The sequence below is a fragment of the Sciurus vulgaris genome, assembly GCF_902686455.1.
Source record: "Sciurus vulgaris genome assembly, chromosome: 7".
NCBI classification, from domain to species: domain Eukaryota; kingdom Metazoa; phylum Chordata; class Mammalia; order Rodentia; family Sciuridae; genus Sciurus; species Sciurus vulgaris.
The window spans coordinates 124,282,774-124,310,086 of record NC_136467.1 but is presented as its reverse complement, the minus strand read 5'-3'; the positions used below and the strand labels follow the sequence as shown (position 1 = coordinate 124,310,086).

Below are 27,313 nucleotides of genomic sequence, written 5' to 3'. Positions count from 1 at the left end.
AAGTGCATAAAGCAGCTGGGAATAGGGGTGTATACCTGTAATCCCAGTGACTTGGGAGGCTGAGCCAGGAGGATTGCAGTGTCTTCCCTCAGCAAGATCAGGTATGCAATAAAATAAAATGGCTACATATGTAGCTCAGTACTAGAGTGGCCTGGAGTCAAGCCCCAGTACCCCAATCAAACAAACAAGAAATTCTGTGAAGCAGAGGATTTGTCACGCCATGTTTATTTAAAAAAAAAAAAAAAAAAAGATGTAATAAAGCAATGTGGCACAAAGGGATTTCAGACTCATGGGAGGCAGGAAGGTTTGAAGACAATGGGGTCAGGAGAGAATGAAGACAAGGTCAGACTGCTGTCTCTACTGGGGATTCCAGGTCAGGCACAGGGTCTCAGGAAGCCAGCAGAGAGGACCAGTTCGGTGGAGTCACTGAACCAGGAGTGACCAGGTCCTGAGGAAGCACTGTCTCTGTGAAAGAAGGAGAGCCAGGCAGGACCTTCCATGACATGCAGAGGCAGGACAGGGGTCCTTCCTGAAGTGTTGTCACCTGCTCTTCAGCTCAGGAGTCCTGCAGAAGGCAGACGACAGTGGTGTTTCAGTCTCCACTTTGCAAATGGCTTCTTTCCCCTCTCAGGGTCTACCATCACAGCATTGCAGTAAGAAGAAACAAAATTATCAATTCTCCCTGAGCCAAAGCGACTTCAGAGCACAGGCCTTCCATTAAATGGAAAGAAGGTACAGTGCACACTGCCTAAAAAAGAAATTTGGATCCAAAATCTTTCTCAGCATTTCTGTCTCAGGTCTTAACACCTCTACTTTCTGAGGTAGGGAAAGCAAATCTGTCTCTGAGAGAGGATTAAAGGACCTCACCTGTTGGCTGAAGTCCAGAGTGTCCTAGGGAAGAGAAGAAGAGATGGATACTTAAAGACCTGGAAGTAAATCTGACCCCAACAATCATATGCCCAGCCTCTAATCTGCCACCTCCATTTCTTCCACACCACAGCCCACACCAGCCTAGGCAGAGAGGGGAGCACAAACTGAGAGCAGGTGGCCAGGAAGCTTCTGCAACACAAATGAGATGTGAAGTAGCTTTTCCTTCATTTGCTCCAGGTCCTTGACCCATATCTCTACTCTGGTTAGCCTTTCCACATGCATATAAGCCACAACCCTCTAGCTTTTGACATAGTAACCACAGACATTGAATTGTGAATTTCCAGGACACCTGAGGTCCCCTAAGGAAAGAAAGGCTTCAGACATCGCCACTGACATAATGAGAACTGACCTTACCAAGGCCCTATTTCTTCTCCCAGGGAAGCTATACAGACTCTCAGCTCCAGCAGGCTCCTTACCCTTCTGATTCCTGTAGTAGATGAACATCCCCAGCACAAGGAAGAGCAGACCCAGCACAAAGCCCCCTACTCCACTCAGCATCTTGCTTTGTGCAGATCCAGACTGTGCCCCTGAAAAAAATAAGTCAGAATTTTTTAAAATTTGTTTTTATTGTAAACAAATGGGATATATCTTGTTTCTCTGTACATGTACAAATTCTGAGGCAGAATTTGTAATTTATCCCTAAAACCAAATTTCTGCATTGAGACACAGATTCAGAGCTTTGAGACCTGAACTACAAATACTAGAACTGGCCATTCCAAGAAAATTAATTTGCTCATGCATTTAATTCATAAAATATCACAGCCCTGAATAACACCTGATGTATGAAATGTCTTAAGTAGCTGGTCTAGGGTAAGGAAGTTAAAGAAAGATCGGACTCCTGGATGTCAGCAAGGCCTTTACATTGCTTCTCTTCACAGATCCTGCAAGGAACAACTCAGAGATTCAGTCTAGACACATAAGTGCAGACCAGAGAGGCAGAGCAATCAGGCTGACCATGCCCCAAGACAGCATAGGAAGGTACAAAGGAGGGACAGTTCCTCTTTTGTCATTGATCCCTAGGGGGTACAGGTGTTAGAAGCTATCACAAGGCTACCCCCATGACTCAGTACATGAAAACACAGGGCAGGGAGAGGGATAACCTGATACTCAGGGTAAACTCTGTCCCCTTCCTGATGGGCAGGAATTGGTAAGGTCAGGAAGCTTCCCACTCACTCCATTCCACTGTGACAGGACTCATCAGGCTTGGATGCTCCACCTGGCAGATGTAAACTTCTCCACTCTGAGGAACTGTTTCCAGCATCACCAGGATCTGGAAGGTCCAGTCTCCATTCTGGATCAGGCCTGTGGACACAACCCCAGCCTCCTCCTCCTGGCCATTCCGGAGCCACCTGACTTCAATGTGGCCTGGGTAGAAGCCACTCACAGAGCAGACCAGGAGGTTGTGGTGCTGTAGAGGCTGCGTCTTTGTGGGATACACAGTCACCTTTGGCTTAACTAGGGCAGAAAAGATGGAGAGAAAAAGTCAGGAAGGCAGAGGTGTCCTCCGTGGCTGGCTCCAGTTCTGCCTCTCTCTGTTCCCAGGTTCAAGTTTGGCAGTCCTGCTCATAATTGGCCATGGGCCCCACAGGCCTACAGCATGACACATTAGAGCTGAGAGATGTGGAGGGAAATTATTTTGCTTGTTTCTTTCTATCTTTGTTTCAAAGCTTGAAAATAAGTATTCATTACTGAGGTAAGGTTTTCACAATTTTTTTGCAAAGCACACAGAACCTTAATTGAAAGTGTGGTTTTTGGATGTAGGTCTTCTTGGTTCAAATCCAGGCTCTGCCTCTTAGTGGTTGATCCTGGGAATGTTTCTTACTTCTTTTTGTGTCTCTGCTTTCTCACCATAAGGGGGATAATAGTGACTTATCTTTCACTGTTACAGGAGGATTCATGCATCTATAAATGTATATAAAGTAGTTTAGGCTTCAATGTATTTCACCAATTTATTCTTCCTGATTTCTCTGAGACAATATGAGTCAAAGCTGTATGGATAGCCTGGGACCAAGGGAAGAGCCACAGGGAAGATGGAATCTTGGGAATGCTCCTATGCTAGCCCTCATCTTCCAGTGTCAGAAGGAGCTCCACCCTGGGAAGCAGGACAGACAGGTGGTACTCTAAGGCTGAAATGCAGGAAATGCAAGAGGCCTGAGGAGAGGGAAGGCAGGGAGGAAAGTCCTGTCTTCAAGGACCTTATGTTACACTCAGCTGAGGATCCCTCTCCCTTTATGTAACATGCATATCTTTTATTAGGATTATTATTATATTCTGACTGTCTCTCCTTGTAAACTGATATCTGTAGCCATGATAGAGTCTGAGTTTCATAACATGTGAACTTCATGCATGGCACAATACCTCACACCACCCACTGCAACAAATGCTTTTAAGTAAAAGAAACAGGCAAAACATTTTCACAGTAACACTAAAGGATTGATTTAATATTGATGCTAAGTCATTACTAACAATATTGGAGCATATTTCTTTAAATAAAATGAGAAAATTCTTAACATAGAAAGTAATAAATGGAAGCAAAATATGAACAAAATATGTTGACAAAGTATTCAGAATCCTATAGCAGATATATATAACATCACTTCAAAAACAGTGGGCATGAGCCACCGGGCAAGACTTCCTGCTGGGGAGGTAGGACCAGAGACCCAGACCCAGGCCCAGACCAGCTGAGCCCCAGCCCACAGTCTCGTGCCCTTGGGGTTGACCATCTGTCAACACGTGGCAGCACCTCTGCCCACTAGCAGGGAACATACCCCACCTGGAGGCCACCATCTCTAGAGGAGCAGCATCCTTTGTGGATCACTATGTTATCAAGATACTCCAAGATTTCAGGCTTGAAGCCTAGGAGGTGAGTTATTGGAAAACTGCAGGGACACCATAAGTCAATAGGGGGAAAACTGCAACACCTCAGATTTGCACTCCTAGAGGGGAAGATACCTGAGCAATATGAGAAAACAAGGGAAGAAAGTGTCCCAAACAAACCTAGATGCTACATCAATAAAATTCAATGACAGCATGACAGAAGAAATGTCAGAAAGGGAGTTCAGAATGTACATAAGTAACATGATCAGAGAAGCAACTGATGAGATAAGAGAGCAAATACAGGCATTGAATGATCACACCAATCAACAGTTTAAAAAGCAAAAGCAGGAAGCAAAGGATCATTTCAATAAAGAGAGATTCTGGAAAAAAAAAAGAAATTCTTGAAATGAAGGAAACAATAAACCAAATTAAAAACTCCATAGAAAGCATAACCAAAAGGATATAACACCTAGAGATAGAACCTCAGACATTGAAGATAAAATATTTAATCTTGAATACAAAGTTGAACAAACAGAGAAGATTGTAAGAAATCATGAACAGAATCTACAAGAATTATGGATATCCTGAAAAAAACAAATTTAAGAATTATTGGGATTGAGAAAGGCACAGAGAAACAAACCAAAGGAATGAACAAAATAGTCGATGAAATAAAATCAGAAAATTTCCCAAATCTGAAGAATGAAATGGAAAATCAGATACAAAAGGCTTATAGGACTCCAAATACACAAAATTAAAACAGACCCACACCAAGTCACATTATAATAAAAATTCCTAACATACAAAGTAAAGTTAGAATTTTAAAGGCTGCAAGAGAAAAAAATCAAATTATATTCATGGAGAAACCAATACGAATATCAGCAGATTTCTCAACCCAGACCCTAAAAGTTAGAAGGGCCTGGAACAGCATTTTTCAAGCTCTGATACAAAGTGGATGCCAACCAAGAATCTTATACCCAAAAAACTTACCTTCAGATTTGATGAGGAAATAAAATCCTTCCATGATAAACAAAAGCTAAAAGAATTTATGACTAGAAAGCTGGCACTACAGATCATTCTCAGCAAAATATTGAATTAGGAAGAGATAAAAAAAATGCAAATCAGCAAAGGGAGGAACTACTCTAAAGGAACAGCCAAATAAAGGAGAAACCAAGTCATGTTAAAAAACAAAAATAAACCAAAATGACTGGGAATACAAATCATATCTCAATAATAATCCTGAATGTTAATGGCCTGAACTCATTAATCAAAAGACATAGACTGGCAGATTGGATTAAAAAGAAAGACCTAACAATATACTGCCTTCAAGAGACTCATCTCATAGAAAGAGATTCCCACAGACTAAAGGTGAAAGGATGGGAAAAAACATACCATGCACATGGACTCAGCAAAAAAGCCACAGTATCCATCCTCATATCAGATAATGTGGACTTCGAGCCAAAGTTAGTCAGAAGGGATAAAGAAGGACATCTCATACAGCTTAAGGGAAGCATAAATCAGCAAGACATAACAATCATAAATATCTATGCCCCGAACAGTGGCTCATCCATGTACATCAAACAAATCCTTCTCAATTTCAGATATCAAATAGACCACAACATAATATACTAGGTGACTCTCTCACCATTGGACAGATCTTCCAAACAAAAATTGAATAAAGAAATCATAGATCTCAATAACACAATCAATAATTTAAACTTAACAGACATACATAGAACATTCCATTCATCAATAAACGAATACACTTTCTTCTCAGCAGCACATGGATCCTTCTCTAAAACAGGCCATATATTATGCCACAAAGCTACTGTTAGCAAATACAAAAAGATAGAGATACTACCTTGTATTCTATCAGAGCATAATGGAATGAAATTAGAAATCAATGAAAAAATAAAAATCAGAAATTACTCCAACACCTGGAGATTAAATAATACTCTATTGAATGATGCATGCATAACTGAAGACATCAGGGGGGAAATAAAAAAATTCTTAGAGGTAAATGAGAAAAAAGACACAGCATATCAAATTCTCTGGGACACTATGAAAGCAGTACTAAGAGGAGAATTCATTTCATGGAGCATATTCAATAAAAGAAGAAAAAGTCAACAAATAAATGACCTAACATTACAGCTCAAAGGCATAGAAAAAGAAGAATAGATCAACACCAAAAGTAGAAGAAGTAAATAGTTAAAATCAGAGCTGAAATCAATGAAATTGAAACAAAAGAAACAATTGAAAAATTGATAAAGTGAAAAGTTGGTACTTTGAAAAAATAAACAAAATTGATAAGCCCTTAGCCACACTAACAAAGAAGAGAGAAAACTCAAATTACTAAAATTCAGGATGAAAAAGGAAATATCACGACAGACACTATTGAAATACAAAACATAATTAGAAGTTATTTTGAAAATCTATACTCCAACAAAATAGAAAATATCTAAGACATCAACAGGTTTCCACAGACATATGATCCACACAAACTGAATCAGGAGGACATACACAATTTAAATAGATCAATTTCAAGCAATGAAATAGAAGTCATCAAAAGCCTACCAACAAAGAAAAGTCTGGGACCAGATGGGTTCTCAGCTGAGTTTTACAAGACCTTCAAGAGGAGCTCATTCCAATACTCCTCAAAGTATTCCATGAAATAGAAGAGAGGGGACCCTTCCAAACTCATTCTATAAAGCTAATATCACCCTGATATAAAAACCAGACAGAGACACATTGAGGAAAGAAAATTTCAGACCAATATCCCTGATGAACATAGATGCAAATATTTTAACAAAATTTTAGCAAATCACACACAAAAACATGTTTAAAAGAGAGTGCAACAAGATCAAGTGGGTTTTGTCCCAGGATGCAAGGTTGGTTCAACATCCAGAAATCAATAAATGTAATTCACCATATCAACAGACTAAAAGTTAAGAATCACATGATTATTTCAATAGATGCTAAGAAAGCATTTGATAAAATATGGCACCCATTCATGCTTAAAAATAGGAATAGTAGGAACATACCTCAACATTGTAAAGGCTATCTATGCTAAGCCCACAGCCAACATCATTCTTAATGGAGAAAAACTGAAAGCACTCCCCTTAAAAACTGGATCAAGGCAGGGATGCCATCTTCCACCACTTCTATTCAACATCGTCCTTGAAACTCTAGCCAGAGCAATGAGACAGACCAAAGAAATTAAAGGGATACAAATAGGAAAAGAAGAACTCAAACTATCCCTATTTGTCGATGACATCATTCTATATTTAGAGGATCCAAAAAACTCCACCAGAAAACTTGTAGAACTCATATGTGAATTCAGTAAAGTAGCAGGATATAAAATCAATGCTCATAAATCTAATGCATTTTTATTCATAAGTGATGAATCCTCAGAAAGAGAAGTTAGGAAGAGTACCCCATTCACAATAGCTTCAAAAAAATAAAATAAAGTACTTGGGAATCAATCTAACAAAAGAGGTGAAAGACCTCTACAATGAGAACTACAGAACACTAAAGAAAGAAATTAAAGAAAGCCTGAGAAAACGGAAAGATCTCCCATGTTCTTGGATAGGCAGAATTAATATTGTCAAAATGGCCATACTACCAAAAGTGCTATACAGATTCAATGCAATTCCAATTAAAATCTCAATGACATACCTCATAGAAATAGACCAAGCAATCATGAAATTCATTTGGAAGAATAAGAGACCCAGAAGAGTTAAAGCAATCCTTAGCAGGAAGAGTGAAGCAGGCGTACCACAATACCAGACCTTCAACTATACTACAGAGCAATAGTAACAAAAACAGCATGGTATTGGCACCAAAATAGACAGGTAGATCAATGGTACAGAATAGAGGACACAGAGACAAACCCACATTAATACAGTTTTCTCATACTACACAAAGGTGCCAAAAACATACAATGGAGAAAAGATAGCCTCTTCAACAAATGGTGCTGGGAAAACTGGAAATCCATATGTAGCAGAACGAAACTAAACCCCTATCTCTCACCCTGCACAAAACTCAACTCAAAATGAATCAAGGACTTTGAAATCAGACCAGAGACCCTTCACTTTATAGAAGAAAAAGTAGGTCCAAATCTTCAACACGTCAGTTTAGGACCAGATTTCCTTAACATGACTCCCAAAGCACAAGAAATAAAAGTAGGAATCAATAATTGGGATAGATTCAAACTAAAAAGCTTTTTCTCAGCAAAGGAAACTATCAGTAATGTGAAGAGAGAGCCTACAGAGTGGGAGAAAACCTTTTCCACACATACTTCAGATAGAGCGCTAATCTCCAGAATCTATATAGAAGTTAAAAAAATTTACACCAAGAATACAAATAACCCAATCAACAAATGGGTGAAGGAAATGAGCAGACACAAGCAATCAACAGATACCTGAAAAAATGTTCAACATCTGTAGTAATAAGAGAAATACAAATAAAATCTATCCTAACATTCCACCTCTCCCTAATTAGAATGGCGATTATCAAGAATACAGGGAACAATAGGTTCTGGCGAGGATGTGGAGAAAAAGGTACACTCAAACCTTGCTGGTGGGGTTGCAAATTAGTGCAGCCACTCGGGAAAGCAGTGTGGAGATTCCTTAGAAAACTTGGAAAGGAACCATTTGACCCAGCTATCCCACTCCTTGGCCTATACCCAAAGGACTTAAAGTCATCGTACTACAGTGATGCAGCCATATCAATGTTCATAGCTGCTGAATTCACAATAGCCAGATTGTGGAACCAACCTAGATGCCCTTCAATAGATGAATGGATAAAGAAACTGTGAGATATATATATATACATATATATATATACAATGGAATATTACTCAGCCATAAAGAAGAATAAAATTATGGCTTTTGCAGGCAAATGGATGAATTTTGAGAATATCATACTAAGTGAGATAAACCAATCCCAAAAAACCAGAGGACGAATGATCTCTCTGATAAGTGGATGGTTATACAATACGGGGGTTGGGAGGGAAGCAAGAATAGAGGAAGGATGGATTGTATAGAGGAAAAAGAGGGGTGGTACCAGTGGGGGAAAGGAAAAATAACCAAATGAAACAAACATCATTACCTTATGTACAAGTATGATTACACAAATGGTATGAGTCTACTTTATGAACAACCAGAGAAACAAGTTGTACGCCATTTGTTTACAATGAATCAAAATAAATAAATTATTTTAAAAATTGGGCATTCCAGAGATTAAAGATAATTCTTAGCGTGGTAGCAACATTTGGCAAATAAATGTGAAAAAAAATGTTTGAGAACCTTAGAAATAAAAGAAAGAGAAAATAAAATTTTAGAATATAAACTTTTGGACTACAATAGGCCCTTGTATCAGCAGCTTCTGCCTCCCAGTATTCAACTAACTTTAGATAACTAAATACAGCAGGAAAAAACTATATTTGTTCTTTATCTGTAGAGACTTTTTTTCCTTGTTATTATTCCATAAACAATACAGAATTACAACTATTTACCAAACATTTACATTTGGTATTACAAGTAATCCTGAGATTCTGTCAAGTACACAGGAAGATGTGCATAAGTTATGAGCAGTTCCTAGAAGGTTTTGTATAAAGGACTTCAACATTCACATATTTCTGTATCCACTGGGATCCTCGAACTAAATTACCCTCTGCCCTATACCTGATACTATGATCTGTACTAAATGCCCCCAAAAGGTCATGTGCTAAGGCCTTGTCACTAGTCAGGGGCACCACTGGGAGGCGGTGGAATCTTTAGGAAGTAGGGCCCAGCAGAAGGAAGTTACACCATTGGTGGGGTATGCCCTTGAAGATGATATTGGGACACTGGTCCCTCCTCCTGTTTGATTTGTAGGCACCATGAAATAAGTAGTCTCCTCTCCCATGTCCTTCTGCCTGGATGAACTGTGTAGCCAAGGGAATAAGGACTGAAACCTCTGAGACATGGGACAAAATAACTTTCCTCCTTTTAAGTTATTTTTGGCAGGTGTTTTGTCATTGTGACAGAGAGCCAACACACCAAGGGAGGCCTGTATTTGACAGTCTTGAAACAAGATCTAACAAAGAAAAATGGGGGTAAATTGTGTTACAACTACACAAAGATTTAATATTCAATCATGTAAAATATAAAAATAGTAATATATTTATGTTAAGTAACAAAATTGTAACTCAAAGTGCAGTTTCAGCACGACTTCAACTAGGTAAAAACTCATGTCCTAGGAAAGCAAAAGAACAAACCAAGAAACAGTAGGAAATTTAGAAGTAAACTAAGTCTCCAAAAGGTCAAAGGTCATCCCCCACCCCCTCACACTAAAGAGTCTGATATTTGACTTTCAATGAAATGCTGTGGAAACAAGTCCAGCACACTGTGACCTCAGGGCCTATGGATTAAAAACGGTGTATGCCAAGGACAGTGTGTGAGCAGCCTCCTCACATCATCCTCCACCATTTCCCTCTCTCCTCAAGGAACACTTGAGGAAAAACATTGTCACAATACCACTAAAGGATTGATTTAATATTGATGCTAAATCATCACCAACAATATTGGAGCATGTTTCATAAATACAGTGCTAAAATTCTCATGGAAAGTAATAAATGGAAGCATAATATAAACAAAATAGATCAACAGTGTTTTCAGAATCACTATCCTGAGAACCCTTAAAATCACTTCAAAAACAGTGAGAACCCCAGAGATAAGATATACTTCTTAGCATGGTAATAACATTTGGCAAATAAATGTAAGGCTACACCCAACCACAAACTCCTAAATTCCCCTTCCCCATGTGCCTCCATTCCCCCAGCCAAGCTCCCTCCATGGCCAGCCCTGCACAGCCACTCACTACCATCTCCCATCTCCCATCTCCCCTCTCCATGAGGGCCACCAGGGCTAAGTGGCACACCCCCTCCCTGGGACCTCACTGCTCCTGTCCCAGCCCGGTTGTCACTCTGGGGTCAGGATTCACTCACCTCAGCAGCCCCAACACAGCACTGGCTCCCCAGCTCCAGCCCAGCACACTGACACAACATGGCGGACCTCAAGGCTGTTCCCACAGGCACCCTTAACTTCTCACCTCTCTCTCTCTCTCTCTCTCTGTCTCTTTGTCTCTCACTCCACGCACACACACACATTCTATCTCACACACACACTCACACACTCTCTCTCACACACTCTCTCTCACACACACACTCTCACACACACTCTCTTACACACACTCTATCACACACACACTCTCACACACTCTTTCACACACTCTCACACACACTCTCAAACACAACACTCTCACACACACTCTCACACACACTCACACACACTCTCAAACACAACACTCTCACACACACTCTCTCACACACACTCTCTCACACACACTCACACTCTCTCACACACACTCTCACACACTCTCACACACTCACACACACTCACACACTCTCTCACACACTCTCACACACTCTCACACACACTCTCACACACACTCTCTCTCACACACTCTCACACACACATTCTCACACACACTCTCAAACACAACACTCTCACACACACATTCTCACACACACTCTCAAACACACTCTCAGACACAACACTCTCACACACAGTCTCTCACACACACTCACACACACTCTCAAACACAACACTCACACACACTCTCACACACTCTCTCACACACTCTCACACACACTCTCACACACTCTCACACACACACTCACACACACTCTCACACACACTCTCACACACACTCTCACACACTCTCACACACACTCTCACACACACTCTCTCACACACTCTCACACACACACTCTCACAAACACTCTCTCACACACTCTCACACACACTCACACACTCTCACACACACTCTCACACACACTCACACACTCTCACACACTCTCTCACACACACTCTCACACACACACTCTCTCACACACTCTCACACACACTCACACACTCTCACACACACTCTCACACACTCTCTCACACTCTCTCACACACTCACACACACTCACACACACACTCTCTCACACACTCTCACACACTCACACACTCTCACACACTCTCTCACACACACTCTCTCACACACTCTCACACACACTCACACACTCTCACACACACTCTCTCACACTCTCTCACACACTCACACACACTCTCTCACACACTCTCACACACACTCTCTCACACACTCACACACACACTCACACACACACTCACACACACTCTCTCACACACTCTCTCACACACTCTCACACACACTCTCTCACACACTCTCACACACACACTCTCACACACACTCACACACTCTCACACACTCTCTCACACACACTCTCACACACTCTCACACACACTCACACACTCTCACACACACTCTCTCACACACTCTCACACACACTCACACACTCTCACACACACTCTCTCACACACTCTCACACACACTCACACACTCTCACACACACTCTCTCACACACTCTCACACACACTCTCTCACACTCTCTCACACACTCACACACACTCACACACACACTCTCACACACACTCCCCTCCCTCTCTCCCTGGCCGCCCAGCCCCCGCTCACCTCTCCGCTCCACAGTGAAGCTCTGGACAACCCCGTAGTTGTATCTGCAGTAGTTGTCCACCGCGGCCCGCGTCCGCTCCAGGAAGTCCTCCTGGCTGTTCCAGTACTTGGCGTCCGGCCGCCCCAGCTCGGTCACGGCGCGGTACTCCCCCACGTCGCTGTCGAAGCGCACGTACTCCTCCCGGTTGTAGAAGTATCTGGACAGGAACCGCACCCGCTGCGTCCCGTTGTAGAAATGGCACTCATGTGAACCTTGCTCCAAGAAGTGTGCTGTGGGGACAGGAAGGACCCTCTCACAAGGCAGCCCTGGGAGGACACTGACGTCCACACAGGGGGCCCTGGGCGGGTGAGATGTCGGGACGCCGAGGTGGGGGAGGCAGGGATAAGAAGGATGCCGCTGGAGGACCAGCCAGGGACAGGTCTGTTCCTAGGTCCCTCATTACCATGGCAACTCCTGCCACACAGGACTCACCATGACCACTCCACCACAGGTTCCATGTGTTAAAACGACCAATGGAGGTAGAGCGGGCAGTGTTCTAGTTAGGTCTTCTAAAGTAACCAGTGGGGGGAAATTGGACAACATTAATCAGGTATCATAAGGTAACCGATGGGGGCAGACTGGGTGAGGTCTTCAGGAGGTCTGTGTGAGGACCACCACCACCACCACCATCCACATATTCCTGGAACATCAATCAGTAAAAACGAGGAAACTAAGAACACACACCAGAGGTCATGCAGGAAAGAGAAAGGTCACAAGTGTGGGGTTCTATTAACAGAGAACAGCAGGAATAGCTAAACGACAATAGGGTGCCACAAATATCCCATGGAAGGTTAAAATGGTGTGAGCTAGAGGAAGTGTGGGGTATGTATATGTTTGGGGGAAAGAAAGGCACATTCAGGAAAAAGTAAAACCCTGTGATAAAGTTGAAAGAATTGATGAACTTTTCCAAGAAACAGAAACAGTGGGGCACCAAAGCACAGTCAGGGAAGAAATCATAGGGAGTAGGACGCTTGAACGCCTGTGGTGGATGTCAGGATTTTGGAGGTTTGGGGGGATTAAAATCACCATCAAACAAGTACTACAATCCCTTATCTGACTTTCGGAATCCAGAAAGCTCAACAAACCACATCTTTTAAAAAACGTTGATAGTAAATCACCAGCAGCCAGTACTTAAGTTTCACTCTGATGACTGATCTCCACTGGTCTGGTGCCTCTGGGAAGACAGAATCCTTCACCTTGACTGAAGCTGTTCAGTTTGAAATGTATTCAGGAGTCCTCCTAAGGAAGAGCAGCTCTCAGCACAGAGGCAGTTGTCAGCAACTGGGGCAGAGCACCACCCATGAAGCTTTGACATGCACAGCAAGCAACTTGTCAGCAGCTGGCCCATTCTTAACCCTTGTTCTCAGCCCTTGTCCTTGCCACAAAAGTTAATGTGGGGGAATGCACAAGTCAAGGGGAAAATGACTCAAAATCACACAACTCCACCCTGACTCCACCACTAGTCCAGCCCTAGCGACTGTCCCTCTATAAATATTAACCCCTCACACCAAGGGGTGGCTCTCTCTTCCTCTGGACATGGCCAGGATTATGACTTGAATGTTAATTTCTTGCTTTACTCGAAAAAGCAGTTCACTCTGGAGATCACCCTCATTCTCCCTTGAATGTGTATCTGCTTTCCTGAGTAAATCTCTGTGTTTTTGACTGGCACATGCTGAAATTCTTTTCTTTCACACCAAGGACACATTTTTCCTGAGTTGACATCCCCTTCTCTGGGGACGCCTGTGGTGAGTCAGTCAGTCAGATGTGCTTCTGAACTTTTAACACAGGGAAACATACACATATATATGTATAAATATACATCTGTATTTTCTGACATAATTAGATTTCATTTTTGTCTTCAACTGTGTGATGGGTGGCTAAAAGGGGGGTGAAAAACTTGGCAACTCTGCCTCCATTTTGCATCCATCTTCTTTACTCTGAATCACCTTGAAATTCAGGAACAAAGTCTGATCCAATAAACATCTTAGGATGAGTCAAAATGATGCCCTTCCTGCATCTCCCCCAATAGCACTTTCTTATCCCTGATCAATCCTGAGATAATGGACCACATCACCTGATGATCCACATCACCTGATTTGCCAGCTGCGAAAGGCCTCCAGCTAGGAAAACCCCCAACCTTTGCCCTCATTTCATTTCTGAAAAACCTCGAAGTTATTGTCAGACCCTTGAATACAGGGCTAAGGACATGGGTCCTTTATCTTCCAGGTGTGCTACACTGATTAACATTCCTTTTATACTTTCACCATTATTTTTCTGTTTGATTTTTGGGGGAAAATAGCCAGTCATGATTGGTTGGATCCTCAGAGTCAGCCTTCTTGGCCTAGGAATCCAGTGACAATATCAAATATTTTTACTGTTTCTCTGATGGATTTCACTGAAATTTTCAAAAAGGGATTTTAAAAATGGTAATTAAAAAGGAGTAAAGTGAATGGGAGAATCTGAATTTATCAATAGCACAAGAGTCTTATTACAGAAATCTGAAGCATTTAACAAAAAATACTTGAGGTGGTCATCAATATTTATGACTTGTATAGTTTGGATATGAGGTATTCCCCCCTAAAGCTCAGGTAAGGCAATGCAGGAATGTGCACAGGTGAAATGATTAAATTACGAAAGATGTAACCTCATCACTAGACTAATCAATTTGATTTGAATAACTAATGGGTCATGACTGTAAGGTATAGCTCTACCAAGAAGGTCATTGGGAGTGTGGTCTTGGACTATATCTTGTCCCTGGCTCCTTTCTATCTATCTCTCTCTCACTCTCTCTCTCTATCTCTCTCCCTCTCTCAGCTTCTTGGCTGCCATTAGCTTAGCAACTTTCCCCCATGAAGTCCTTCAACCACAATGTTTCTGACTCACCTCAATCCCAGAGGAATAGATTTGACTAATCATGTACTAAGCTTGTGAAACCGTGACCCCCAAAATAAAACTTTCCTCCTCTAAATTATTCATGCGAAGTATTTTGTTCACAGTGACAAAAAAAAAAAAAAAAAAAAAAAACCTTACTAACACAATAACTTATAAGAGCAAGTTCCTGAAAGTTAAGAGAGATGGTAAGATAAACATATTGTTTTTACTCAGTCACAAAAAAGTATGAAATTATGGCACTTCCTGGTAAATGGATGGAAATGGAGAACATTATGTTAAGTGAAATAAGCCATATTCAAAAATTCAAAGGTTGAATATTTTTCTCATATGTGGAAGTTAGAGTTAAATAAAGGAAAGAAGGAGGGGAGGATAGAATATCAAAAAGATATAGAGAATATCAGTAGAGTAGAAGAAGAAAATCAAGAAGGAAGAGGAGGGATGTGAAAGAAGGAAATTTGGAATGATCTCTCAAAAATTCAGGTGAAGAGACCCTGCATCTTATAGAAGATAAAGTAGGTCCAAATCTTCAACTTGTTGGCTTAGGATCAGACTTTCTTAACAGGACTCCCATAGCACAAGAAATAAAAGCAAGAATCAATAACTGGGATAGATTCAAACTAAAAAGCTTACTCTAGCAAAGGAAACTATCAACAATGTGAAAAAGAGAGGGAGAAAATCTTTGCCACTCATACTTTAGATAGAGCACTAATTTCCAGAATATATAAAGAACCCAAAAACTCTACACCAAGAATACAAATAACCCGATCAACAAATGGGCTAAAGATATGAACAGACACTTCACAGAAGATCTACAAGCAATCAACAAACATATGAAAAAATGTTCACCATCTTTAGTAATAAGAGAAATGCAAATCAAAACTATCCTAAGATTCCATCTCACCCCAATTAGAATGGTGATTATCAAAAATACAAGCAACAACAGGTGTTGGCGAGGATGGGGAAAAAGGTACACTCATACATTGGTGGTGGGGTTGCAAATTAGTACAACCACTCTGGAAAGCAGTGTGGAGATTCCTCAGAAAACTTGGAATGGACCTACCATTTGACCCAGCTATCCCACTCTTTGGCCTATACCCAAATGACTTAAAATCAGTATGCTACAGAGATACAGCCACATCAATGTTCATAGCTGCTCAATTCACAATAGCCAGACTGTGGAACCAACCTAGATATCCTTCAATTGATAAATGGATAAAGAAACTGTGGTATACATATACAATGGAATATTACTCAGCTATGAAGAATAATAAAATTTGCAGGTAAATGGATGAAATTGGAGAATATCATGCTAAGTGAGATAAGCCAATCTCAAATTTCCAAAGGACGAATGATCTCACTGATAAGCGGATGATGACACATATAGGGGGATGGGAGGGGGGCAAGAATGGAGGAAGAAGGGACTGTATAGAGGGAAAAGAGGGGTGGGAGGGGTGGGGGGAAGGAAAAAATAACAGAATGAATCAAACATCATTACCCTATGTAAATGTATGATTATGCAAATGGTATGCTGTTACTCCATGTACAAACAGAAACAACATGTATCCCATTTGTTTACAATAAAAATAAATTTTAAAAAAACTCAGGTGATGTCCATATATAAATATACCACATTGAATTTCACCTTTATATATAAAAATGAATAAACAATAAAAAATAAATAAAAACATGAGTGAAAGTAAGACCAAGAGAACAGAGGAAGGAGACTGGCAAGGGGGCAGGGAGGGAAAAGAGGGATTTATGAACTGAAATCAAATTCCATGCATGTATGATGTTGGAGGAGTAAACCCAAATACTGTGTGTAACTATAATGTTCTCATTTTTAAAAAATGAAGAATGAAATACAATCATTGAATGGTTTCAGCAAGAAAGTAACGAATCTCCTAAACTGCCTAATTTTAGATTTTTTTGTTTGTTTTATACTGTAATGAACTAAAAAAAAAAAAAAAAAAAAAATAGAAAAAAAAGAACTAAAGTAGAAGGCAAGAATTTGTACATGTGAGCCTAGATTTTTCAGAAGCAGCATAATGTAAATCAATGTTTCCAACGTCTGCACTATAGATTTTGGATCAGATAATTTAGCAAACACCCCTGCCAGGAAAGCAACTGGAGAAAACCCAAATCCAGGATTTCTGAAAGGTATATTTTATTGTGCATAATTTCTCAAAAAAGAAAGTATGAACAATTAGACATGTAGTTTTAGGCTATTCTATAATGATTTTGTATCAGTAGCTTAAATTTGTTGCCAGCGAACTGGCTTGTGATAAACCTACAAATTCCATTGTCCAAGTACAACTCTCCACTACCACTTGGGATTGCAGCTTGTCAAAAGTGAAGTTTGGGCTGTTAATGCCACCAGGATGACATCTGTGTTGAAATGTTTTAACCACAAAATCATGTTTCGTGAAGAACAGGTAAAAAGCCCCAGAAAAAGAAGAACAGATCAACACCAAAGTAGCAGAATACAGGAAATAGTTAAAATCAGAGCTGAAATCAATGAAATTGAAACAAAAGAAACAATCAAAAAAATTGACAAAATAAAGAGTTGGTTCTTTGAAAAAACAAACAAAATTGATAAACCCTTAGCCACACTAACAAAGAGAAGGAGAGAGAAAACTCAAATAACTAAAATTGGGGATGAAAAAGGAAACACGACAGACACTATTGAAATACAAAACATAATTAGAAGCTACTTTGAAAATCTCTACTCCAACAAAATAGAAAATCCAGAAGACATCAAGTGGTTTCTAGAGACATTTGATCCACACAAACTGAATCAAGAGGACATACACAATTTAAATAGATCAATTTCAAGCAATGAACTAGAAGTCAACAAAACCCTACCAACAAAAAAACTTCCGGGACCTGATGAATTCTCAGCAGAGTTCAACAAGACCGTCAAAGAAGAGTTCATTCCAATACTTCTCAAAGTATTCCATGAAATAGAAGAGAAGGGGACCACTCTTCCAAATTCATTCCATGAAGCTAATATCACCCTGATACCAAAACCAGACACAGATACATCAAGGAAAGGAAATTTCAGACCAAAATCCCTAATGAACATAGATGCAAAAGTTCTTAACAAAATTTTAGCAAATCACATTCAAAAACATATTAACAAGATAGTGCAACATGATCAAGTGGGTTTTATCCTGGGATGCAAGGTTGGTTCCACATCTGGAAATCAATAAATGTAATTCACCATATCAACAGACTTAAAGTTAAGAATCACATGATTATTTCAATAGATGCAGAAAAAGCACTTGATAAAATACAGCACCCCTTCATGCTCAAAACACTAGAAAAACTAGGGATAGTAGCAACATACCTCAACATTGTAAAGGCTAATTATGCTAAGCCCACAGCCAACATCATTCTTATTGGAGAAAAACTGAAAGAATTACCCCTAAAAACTGGAACAAGGCAGGGACACCCTCTTTCTCCACTTCTATTCAACATCGTCCTTAAAACTCTCTGGCTAGAGTTTCTAACCAGAGCAATTAGACAGACAAAAGAAATTAAAGGGAAATGAAAAGGAAAAGAAGAACTCAAACTATCCCTATTTGCTGATGACATGATTCTATATTTAGAGGAACCGAAAATTTCCACCAGAAAACTTTTAGAACTCATAAATGAATTGAGTAAAGTAGCAGGTTACAAGATCAATGCTCATAAGTCTAACGCATTTTTCTTCATAAGTGATGAATCCTCTGAAAGAGAAATTAGGAAATCTACCCCATTCACAGTACCCTCAAAAAAAAATTAATTGGGAATCAATCTAATAAAAGAGGTGAAAGACCTCTACAATGAAAACTATAGAACAATAAAGAAAAAAATTAAAGAAAACCTCAGAAGATGGAAAGATCACCCATATTCTTAGATAGGCAGAATTAATATTGTCAAAATGGCCATACTACCAAAAGTGCTATACAAATTCAATGCAATTCCAATTAAAATCCCAATGATTTACCTCATAGAAATAGAGAAGCAATCATGAAATTCATCTGGAAGAATAAGAGACCCAGAGCAATCCTTAGCAAGAGTGACACAGGGGTATCACAATACCAGAACTTCAACTATACTAAGAGCAATAGTAACAAAAACAACATGGCATTGGCACCAAAATAGACAGGTAGATCAATGGTACAGAATAGAGAACACTGACACAAACCCACATAAATACAGTTTTCTCATAAGGTGCCAAAAACATACAATGGAGAAAGATAGACACTTCAACAAATGGTGTTGGGAAAACTGGAAATCCATATGCAGCAGAATGAAACTAAACCCCTATCTCTCACCCTGCACAAAACTCAACTCAAAATGAATGAAGGACCTCGGAATCAGACCAGAGACCCTGCACCTTATGGAAAAAAAGTAGGTCCAAATCTTCATCATGTTGACTTAGGATCAGATTTCCTTAATGTGACTCCCAGAGCACAAAAAATAAAAGCAGGAATCAATAACTAGGATAGATTCAAACTAAACAGATTTCTCTCAGCAAAGGAAACTATCAGGAACGAGGAAAGAGTCTACAGAGTGGGAGAAAATCTTTTCCACACATACTTCAGATAGAGCACTAATCTCCAGAATCTATAAAGAACTCAGAAACTTTACACCAAGAATACAAATAATCCAATCAACAAATGGTATAAGGAAATGAGCAGACAGTTCACAGAAGAATTTCTACAAGCAATCATCAGACATATGAAAAAATGTTCAACATCTCTAGTAATAAGAGAAATGCAAATCAAAACTACCCTAAGATTTAATCTGGCCCCAAGTAGAATGGCAATTATCAAGAACACAAGCAACAATAGGTGTTGGTGAGGATGCGGGGAAAAGGTACACTCATACATTGCTGGTGGGGTTGCGAATTAGTGCAGCCACACTGGAACACAGTGTGGAGATTCTTTAGAAAACTTAGAATGGAACCACCATTTGACCCAGCTATTCCACTCTTCACCTATTCCCAAAGGACTTAAAATCAGTATACTACAATGATGCAGCCACACCAATGTTCATAGCTGCTCAAGTCACAATAGGCAGATTGTGGAACCAACTTAGATGCCCTTCAATAGATGAATGGATAAAGAAACTGCAGTATACATACACAATGGAATATTACTCAGCCATAAAGAAGAATAAAATCATGGCATTTGCAGGCAAATGGATGAATTTGGAGAATATCATGCTAAGTAAGATAAGCCAATCTCAAAAAACCAAAGGCCAAATAATCTCTCTGATAAACTGATGGTGATACATAATGGGGGGTGGAAGGGAGGCAAGAATGAAGGAAGGATGGATTGTATGGAAGAAAAAGAGGGGTGGGGATAGGGTGCAGGGAAGGAAAAATAACAGAATGAAACAAACATCATTACCCTATCTACATGTATGATTGCACAAATGCTATGACTCTACTTTATGTACAATCAGAGAAACAAGTTGTACTCCATTTGTTTACAATGAATCTAAATAAATAAACTATTAAAAAAGAAAAAAAAATTGTAGAGTTCTATGCTTACTGCAGTTTAAAGAGGCTTAAAATGCACAGCTTTCTGAAAGAAGTCAATCGATATTATGAAGGTTACTATGAAGCCATTGATTCACACATCCACCTTAACAAATATTTGGCACAGATGTAAGGCCATGCTCATGTTTGCAAGTGAACTGACAGATGAAGATTGTGTAAGCCATCACATGTTTAATGACAAGTAAGTCACATGCATTTCAATATGATAAAAGTTTATCAGATAAAAATCTTAAAAAGTTGTAGAATACTGAAATTTCAACAGTACTAAGTATATTCATTGAAGGCCCTGATGGGCACAAGCCAATAGGTAGGAATTGTAATGGGGATCCTGGGAGCACAGGCGGAAAGATCCCAGAAGATGACATGGGAGAACACAGGATCAGTTAACCAGTGTCCTCAACACTGTGCATTCACCACAGAGTCAGAAATTAGTGTGGCTTCCTCAGAGAGTTTCCCTAGAGGTCTCTGCTCAGACACTGGAGGGAGTGTTCAAATGGTAACCTGGAGGGTGCTGCTTCATCTTTGCTGAATCTTATTCACTGAAACCATGAAAAGCCACTCGACTTGCTGGAGATGACAGTGACAACCCTGACGGATCTAGTGTTCTGAGCTCCTCCAGACACCAGATGCAGCAGGTGTGGTGCTGCTGTTACACTGCTCCATGCTGACAGACGCCAGATTGATATGGCTGTCACTCTATTCTCCTCCCTATATTCTAAGTCACTAGCAAATATTGCCTGTTTCAATGATGACCTTTTGCATTGGCAGCCAGCACTGTGCACAGAGGGGCTCCAAGTGCTTCCTTGCTAATAACTGGACACATCTGTCTGGTTCTTGAGTCCTCTGTCTTCTCTTCAGGCTCTTTGTTCTGTTACTTTAGGTCCAGTTGGTCCCCCTAGCATGGTCCTCCCATCAGATCAGCCACTCACAACAGTCATCTCCACCCACCCTTCGCTCTGCAGCTCCCACTCTCTTCTCTCAGCACAATCCAGTTTCCTAACTGCACACTCCACTGACTGCAAAGGTCACGTCCAGGGAACCCAGTGCCCACACCTCTCCTGTTCTCCCTCACCTGTCCTGGTGTCTCACCACCACTGGCCACGCCCTCCTCTTTGGAGAAGTCTCCTTCCTTGACTTGAGTGCCCCACAACTTTGGTGTTCCTCCAACATCCCACATCCTCCGTCCCAATCCCCTTGGATGGTGCCGTCCCTCTTCTTGTTTTCTACACACAATCTTTTTCCCTGTGAAATCTTTTTGAATTGTGTGGAGTGTAACACAGAACAGTGTCAATGCTGCCAGGAAATATTCCTCTAGCTTTGTCTTCACCCTGAACTGCTCTCTCTCACGTCCAACAGACCTCTCCATGGTGCCACATCATTTTTTTAAATTATCTCACATTTAAATTTTAAAAAAATTATTTCTAACCACCCACATAAAATCTAGTCCTCCCTCAGTCTCACCTGTCTCAAGAAGTATCACCATCATCCACTGCGGGGGCGCCTGGCTCTCCTTACAGTGCTTGACAGAGTTCCACTGAAGGATGATTGCAAAGACTCATCCTAAAAGGATTGCATGCCAGATGTATGCCTCCCTAGCTTGGATGTTATTCTGTGGAGTTTTTCTAATAATCTATTACTCACTTCAGTCTGGGGATCTTGCTAGAAGTGATGGGAATAATTCTACAAATTTCCAGAAAAACATCATGGAGACAAAACACACGTTGAAACCCTGTGATGATTAACCTCACAACAGCAGAATGTTTTTATTATGTTAAAAACCAAACACTGCATTTACTGGCACAGCCGGAACCTATTGGGGCACAGAAACTTATAGATAACAATGTTTCCCCAAGTTCTAAGCACAAAGCACCTCCCACAGTAGCTACTAGGTATGGACCAGCTTATTTTATCAATGGCAAGCCCTGGTGATTAAGTAAGGATAATCTGTAAGGTCACTGTTTTCTCATAATCTTTCGGTAAAAACAATTCCTGCCTATGCTTTGGAAACTTCTTTGATTTTATTAGTCACAAGCCTGTCATCAAAGCCTGAAGAAAAATGTATATAAACCCAGCCTTCCCCAGAATAAAGTGGGAATGATTGCACCAGAACTAGAGTCTGTGTCTTTCATTCTCCATCCATCGTCGACGCTGTCTCCCCGTGCCCCCTTACCAGTATGGAACCCATGGACCCCTGCTGGGGCTGGACCCCGGCAATCCACCATGTTATGAAGACAATATCCTCAGAGGTAAGATGATTTTTCTACCCTCTTCTTAATCTATTAACTACCTATGAAAAATCTGCCGCATACTGTCCACCTTATCTTCATCATTCTCTTCATCATGACCACACTAAATGAAGCCACTAGCTTTTCTTCCTTGGAGAATTCTGTGCTCTCAATTGGTCTCCCAACTCCACAAGTGAACTCCAACAATCCAATCTCCATGTAGAAGCTACAATTATTTTTCTAATTTAATATGAATCAACTCTTCTTGCAACTTTCCAGTAGCTCCTGACATCAGTTTAAATAACACTGAAATGTCTCACCCTTGCTCTCCAAGCCTACTTGATTAGACCCCTGGCTTCCCCTCCACCTACCTCATCCTTTGGGGCTCCAATCCACTCCCTCAGTCACTCAGCGCCAGGCACTCCGGACTTCTTTCTGTCCCTTAAGCACAGCACACACTTTCCACATTTTGGCCTCTACTCTGTTCCCTCTCCCTGGAATTCTTCTCCATTAGGTCTTTTCCTGGCTCCCTTCTCTTTATTCTTGTCTCACCTAAACGCCCCTTTTTCAGGGATACTGCCTCATACCTGAATTGAGGTAGGGTGAGACCCCAATTCTCCCTGCCCCCTCACCCTGAAGATGCCTTTCTTTTTTTCTGGGCACTTATTATTCTCTGTCATTTTCTTTTTCTGTTAAATGTTTATTGGGTTATTGTCTTTCGTTCTGTGGTTAGTAAGTTCCAGAAGAGTAGCAGCTTTCTCTCATATCAAATATAATTCATGCAGCCTAGAACAGAGCCCAGTGTATAGTACTCCACACAGAAAAATTTCTATGGTCTAAATGAAGCTACTGGGGTTCTGGGAATTGATCACTGTGGGATTCAGAAAAATAATAAGACACTCAAACTTCAACACTCTTGTAGTCTGATGACACATTATATCACTTGTACTTCCTGAGAGAAATCGAGACAAACTTCCTCTTTCTCCTCCCTATAAAGGCAATTACAGATAAAGAAAAGGCAATTTTAAGAAAAAAGGAATTTTGCATTGTTTCAGCTACTCTGATGGATCTCTTATAGAGCTTAGGATCTGTGTGAAGCTTAGGGATAGTCAGTAACGATAATGGCATTGGCTAAAAACAGAACAAAAACTAGGGAGGAAGTGGACATCAAGGACACCAGACATGGCTAGTAAGGGGGAAAGAACACAATGGAGCAACTATGAGCTTTGGAATAAGACCCCAGGAAGCCAACAGCTTCCCTGAACTTGCTCACTGGTTTTGAGCCCCATGAGATATTAACAACCTTCACACTCTCACCGTACCCCACTTAGGTTGTATACTTTGAGGCACATGAAATTGCCAATAGCTGACCATTTTAGACTGAAAAAAAATAGATCTTCATACAATTTTATTCAAACTCTTTCATTCCCCGTGGACTCAAGCCACAGAATGTACAATATGCAGGAGAAATTGGTTGTGTAGAAAGATTCAGAACAGATTTATAAAATGAACACTAAACTGTGCCAAGTTTTCAGAACATGCCTTACATACTTTATGGTACCAAAGAACAACCCACAGATGCATAGGATCTCTGTAAAGTACATAGGATCTCTGCCTCAACTGAAGGGTGCTAACCACAGCAGTAAGAAGGAGCAAGGATTCCAACTTCCATCAGAGCAGTTCCCCACAGAGATCCAGGGTCAAGGAAAGTGCAGTTCAGGGAGAAAGAGAAGACAGAGGAGGATGCCTCCTGGAGCATCCTCACCATTTATAGAGGCAGCAACTTCTCACTTCCTGTTGAGGACATAGCACAGGATATTCTGGGGGAGACCCTTCCAATTCCTTTTGACCTTCACTACTATTTTCAAACAAATCTTCCAACTGCTTGAATGTTTGACTATTTTCTAATTTAAAAAGAGGAACAAAGCAACATGTATAAAAGATTAGAACTATACATATAAAGTTAGCTTTTGTAAGTGAAACTTCCTTTTTTTCTGGCATAATGAGGTAATAAAGGGGACTGCTGGGTGGGGAATTCATTTAACATTATTTCTAATCCTTCCAAGGCCCTGAGAGAATATGATGTGAGACTGGAGCTTTTACTGGCGAAGGCTTGAAATGGTTTATATATGGAGGCCTTTCACACAGGTCTCATAGAGAAGGCTCTTGCTCCATTTCCTAGGAAGGAGTATGGAATGCATAGGATAAAAGCATTTGGCCACTGAAGAAAATGTCACAATTTTGAGGGGCATGGCCTGGACAAATTGAGAAAGTTCATTCCCTTCTTCCCCCACCCATGGCACTTCTGTGCCTGAAGTGTATACTTACGTCTGGTGTCCCTGGCCAAAGCCAGGGGAAGGCTCAGTGACATCAGTATCAATGTCAGACCTGCCATGCAGGAGCTTCCACGGAGCCACAGACTCACCATGCTGGAGAACAAGAGAGGACTGGGTCAGGGAAGAGCAGACAAGTCTCAAGCAGTGAGAACTATGTCCAGTCTCTACCCAAATCCCAAATAATAAGAACCAAGATATTCATTACACTGATGCTGGATTGGAGAACCTCAGTGTTGAAGACCAATTAGCATCACAGCTGAACAGCATCATCAGTTGCTGGTCAGAGATACAGTGTGAAAGTCCTCTTTTCAAACTTAGAATTTCCTTCATTAAAAGGATCACTTTTATTTAGTGTTTTAAATCTTAGATCCAGTTGCATCTGAAACATTTTAGTTGGGCCACTATGATGATCTGGCCCTGTGCTTGTCAGTGATACATTCACAACTATGAGCCTTGTAGAAGCATTCACCTCTCACGTGAAGATAGAGAGGTTTGGACAACTGTATATGTGGAGGTGTTTTGGGGTTAAAGTCGTGGAAGGAAGTTGACTAGAAGTCAGGATACTTTTAATCTGGTCCTTCTTATACCATAACTTTATATTTTAAATATGGGTAAATTATTTAACTGTCCCAGTTGAAACGAAAGTATAAAGATCTTTCATGTATTTAAAGCCGTTAAAGCCGTGATTCTGTGGAAACCTCATGCAGCAGCATCCCCTGGTAACTGATGACATCACAGAATTAGAGCTGTTGATTGCAGAGTATAATCTGCACTTCTTTACAGCTAGGGACTCTGAGAAGCTAAAGGAAATAGAAAGCTAGTCAATAAGTTAAAATGAGTACAAAGATTTTTCAAGATTTTGTCCTGATACTGTCACTGATTTTAGGGACATGTAAAGAATGCACATAAGCTATGGGCTTGGAGGAGATCATCTATGTGGAACGAAGGTCTTAAACGTAACTGCAGAGCTCTCAACCTGACAGCATGATAAGGGCACTGTCCAAATCAAAGACTGCAGAGGGTGACAGGTAATGGACCCAAAAATCAGCATTTGACACAACATCTCTGCTTTAAAATAATTAATATTTAGTGGGAAAAGTATTCAGTCCCTTAATTTGGTTCCCATATGATCCCCTTATTTTATTGAGTATGTGTCCCTCCACTATTTCCCTTCACCTGCTTTACCTAAGGAAAGATGTAAGAAGACTTACAAATGAATGTATTATAGAATGTTCAGGAAATAGAACACTATGGAAAAATTATGAATTATATCTCTGAAGTAATTATATGATTTTCAAACATATTTCTACTTTTTAGAAAAATCATTTTATATTATATTAATATAACTGTACTGTTCCAGATTCAGAATTGTCCTAAGGGTCTTTTGTACTTCAAATCCTTATGAAGAATATCACCCAATCCACTTTGGTAAGATAAGTTCCCTTTTCATCCCTAGAGATGCAGAGAATATAATGATGGGGATTAATTACCTTTTGTAAGGAACTGTGGCCGGTAAATTGTAACTCCAGATTGAATTGAGTTATATGTGATTCCAAACCCCATAAACTCAGCCATTTCAGCATACTACCTCACATTTACCTTCTGAGGCTATAATATCCCTTGTACTGAAATTATTCTTGTCACTTTAATTCATGGATATGTATAACTATAAGATGTCTATTAATGAATTACAACATTTTATGTGCTTTGAGACAGATATTGTGCAGCAATGCTAGTTCCATCCAAAGATTCCCCTCTTCACCACCATGACCCAAATCTGCATTGGTCTTAAGCAAGGACACCCATGGCTGCTGCACAAATCTTCACCTTTTTAAAGATAACAGTTCCCTCAGCCCCTAAATCTGATCTACTGCTCTCAAACATTATCTCAGACTTCTCAGGCATAATGTTGTGCAAATTTGATCACCCCAGAAGAGAATGGAAA

The 27,313-nt window shown here is 40.4% G+C and overlaps 1 protein-coding gene across 1 annotated transcript; it reads right to left on the bottom strand.

Annotated features, from left to right (window-relative positions):
- Positions 1 to 494: 494 nt before the first annotated feature.
- LOC306666043 (HLA class II histocompatibility antigen, DRB1 beta chain-like) lies at positions 495 to 25,558 on the bottom strand. Its single transcript, XM_079147852.1, has 6 exons — positions 25,361 to 25,558; positions 12,325 to 12,594; positions 2,104 to 2,385; positions 1,347 to 1,457; positions 868 to 891; positions 495 to 565 (listed from the first exon to the last, which is right to left on the bottom strand). The coding sequence occupies exons 1-6, from the start codon at positions 25,458 to 25,460 to the stop codon at positions 552 to 554; spliced, it is 801 nt and encodes a 266-aa protein (XP_079003978.1). The 5' UTR covers positions 25,461 to 25,558; the 3' UTR covers positions 495 to 551.
- Positions 25,559 to 27,313: the final 1,755 nt, after the last annotated feature.

What these genes read in the sequence shown, in the direction of transcription:
- LOC306666043 (XM_079147852.1), bottom strand. Translation starts at nt 25,460, where the DNA reads ATGGTGAGTCTGTGGCTCCGTGGAAGCTCCTGCATGGCAGGTCTGACA. An exon ending in CTTCACTGTGGAGCGGAGAG is followed by an intron (nt 2,386 to 12,324) that starts GTGAGCGGGGGC and finishes TTTCTGCCCTAG; the next exon opens with TTAAGCCAAAGGTGACTGTG. An exon ending in CTACTACAGGAATCAGAAGG is followed by an intron (nt 892 to 1,346) that starts GTAAGGAGCCTG and finishes TCTCTTCCCTAG; the next exon opens with GACACTCTGGACTTCAGCCA.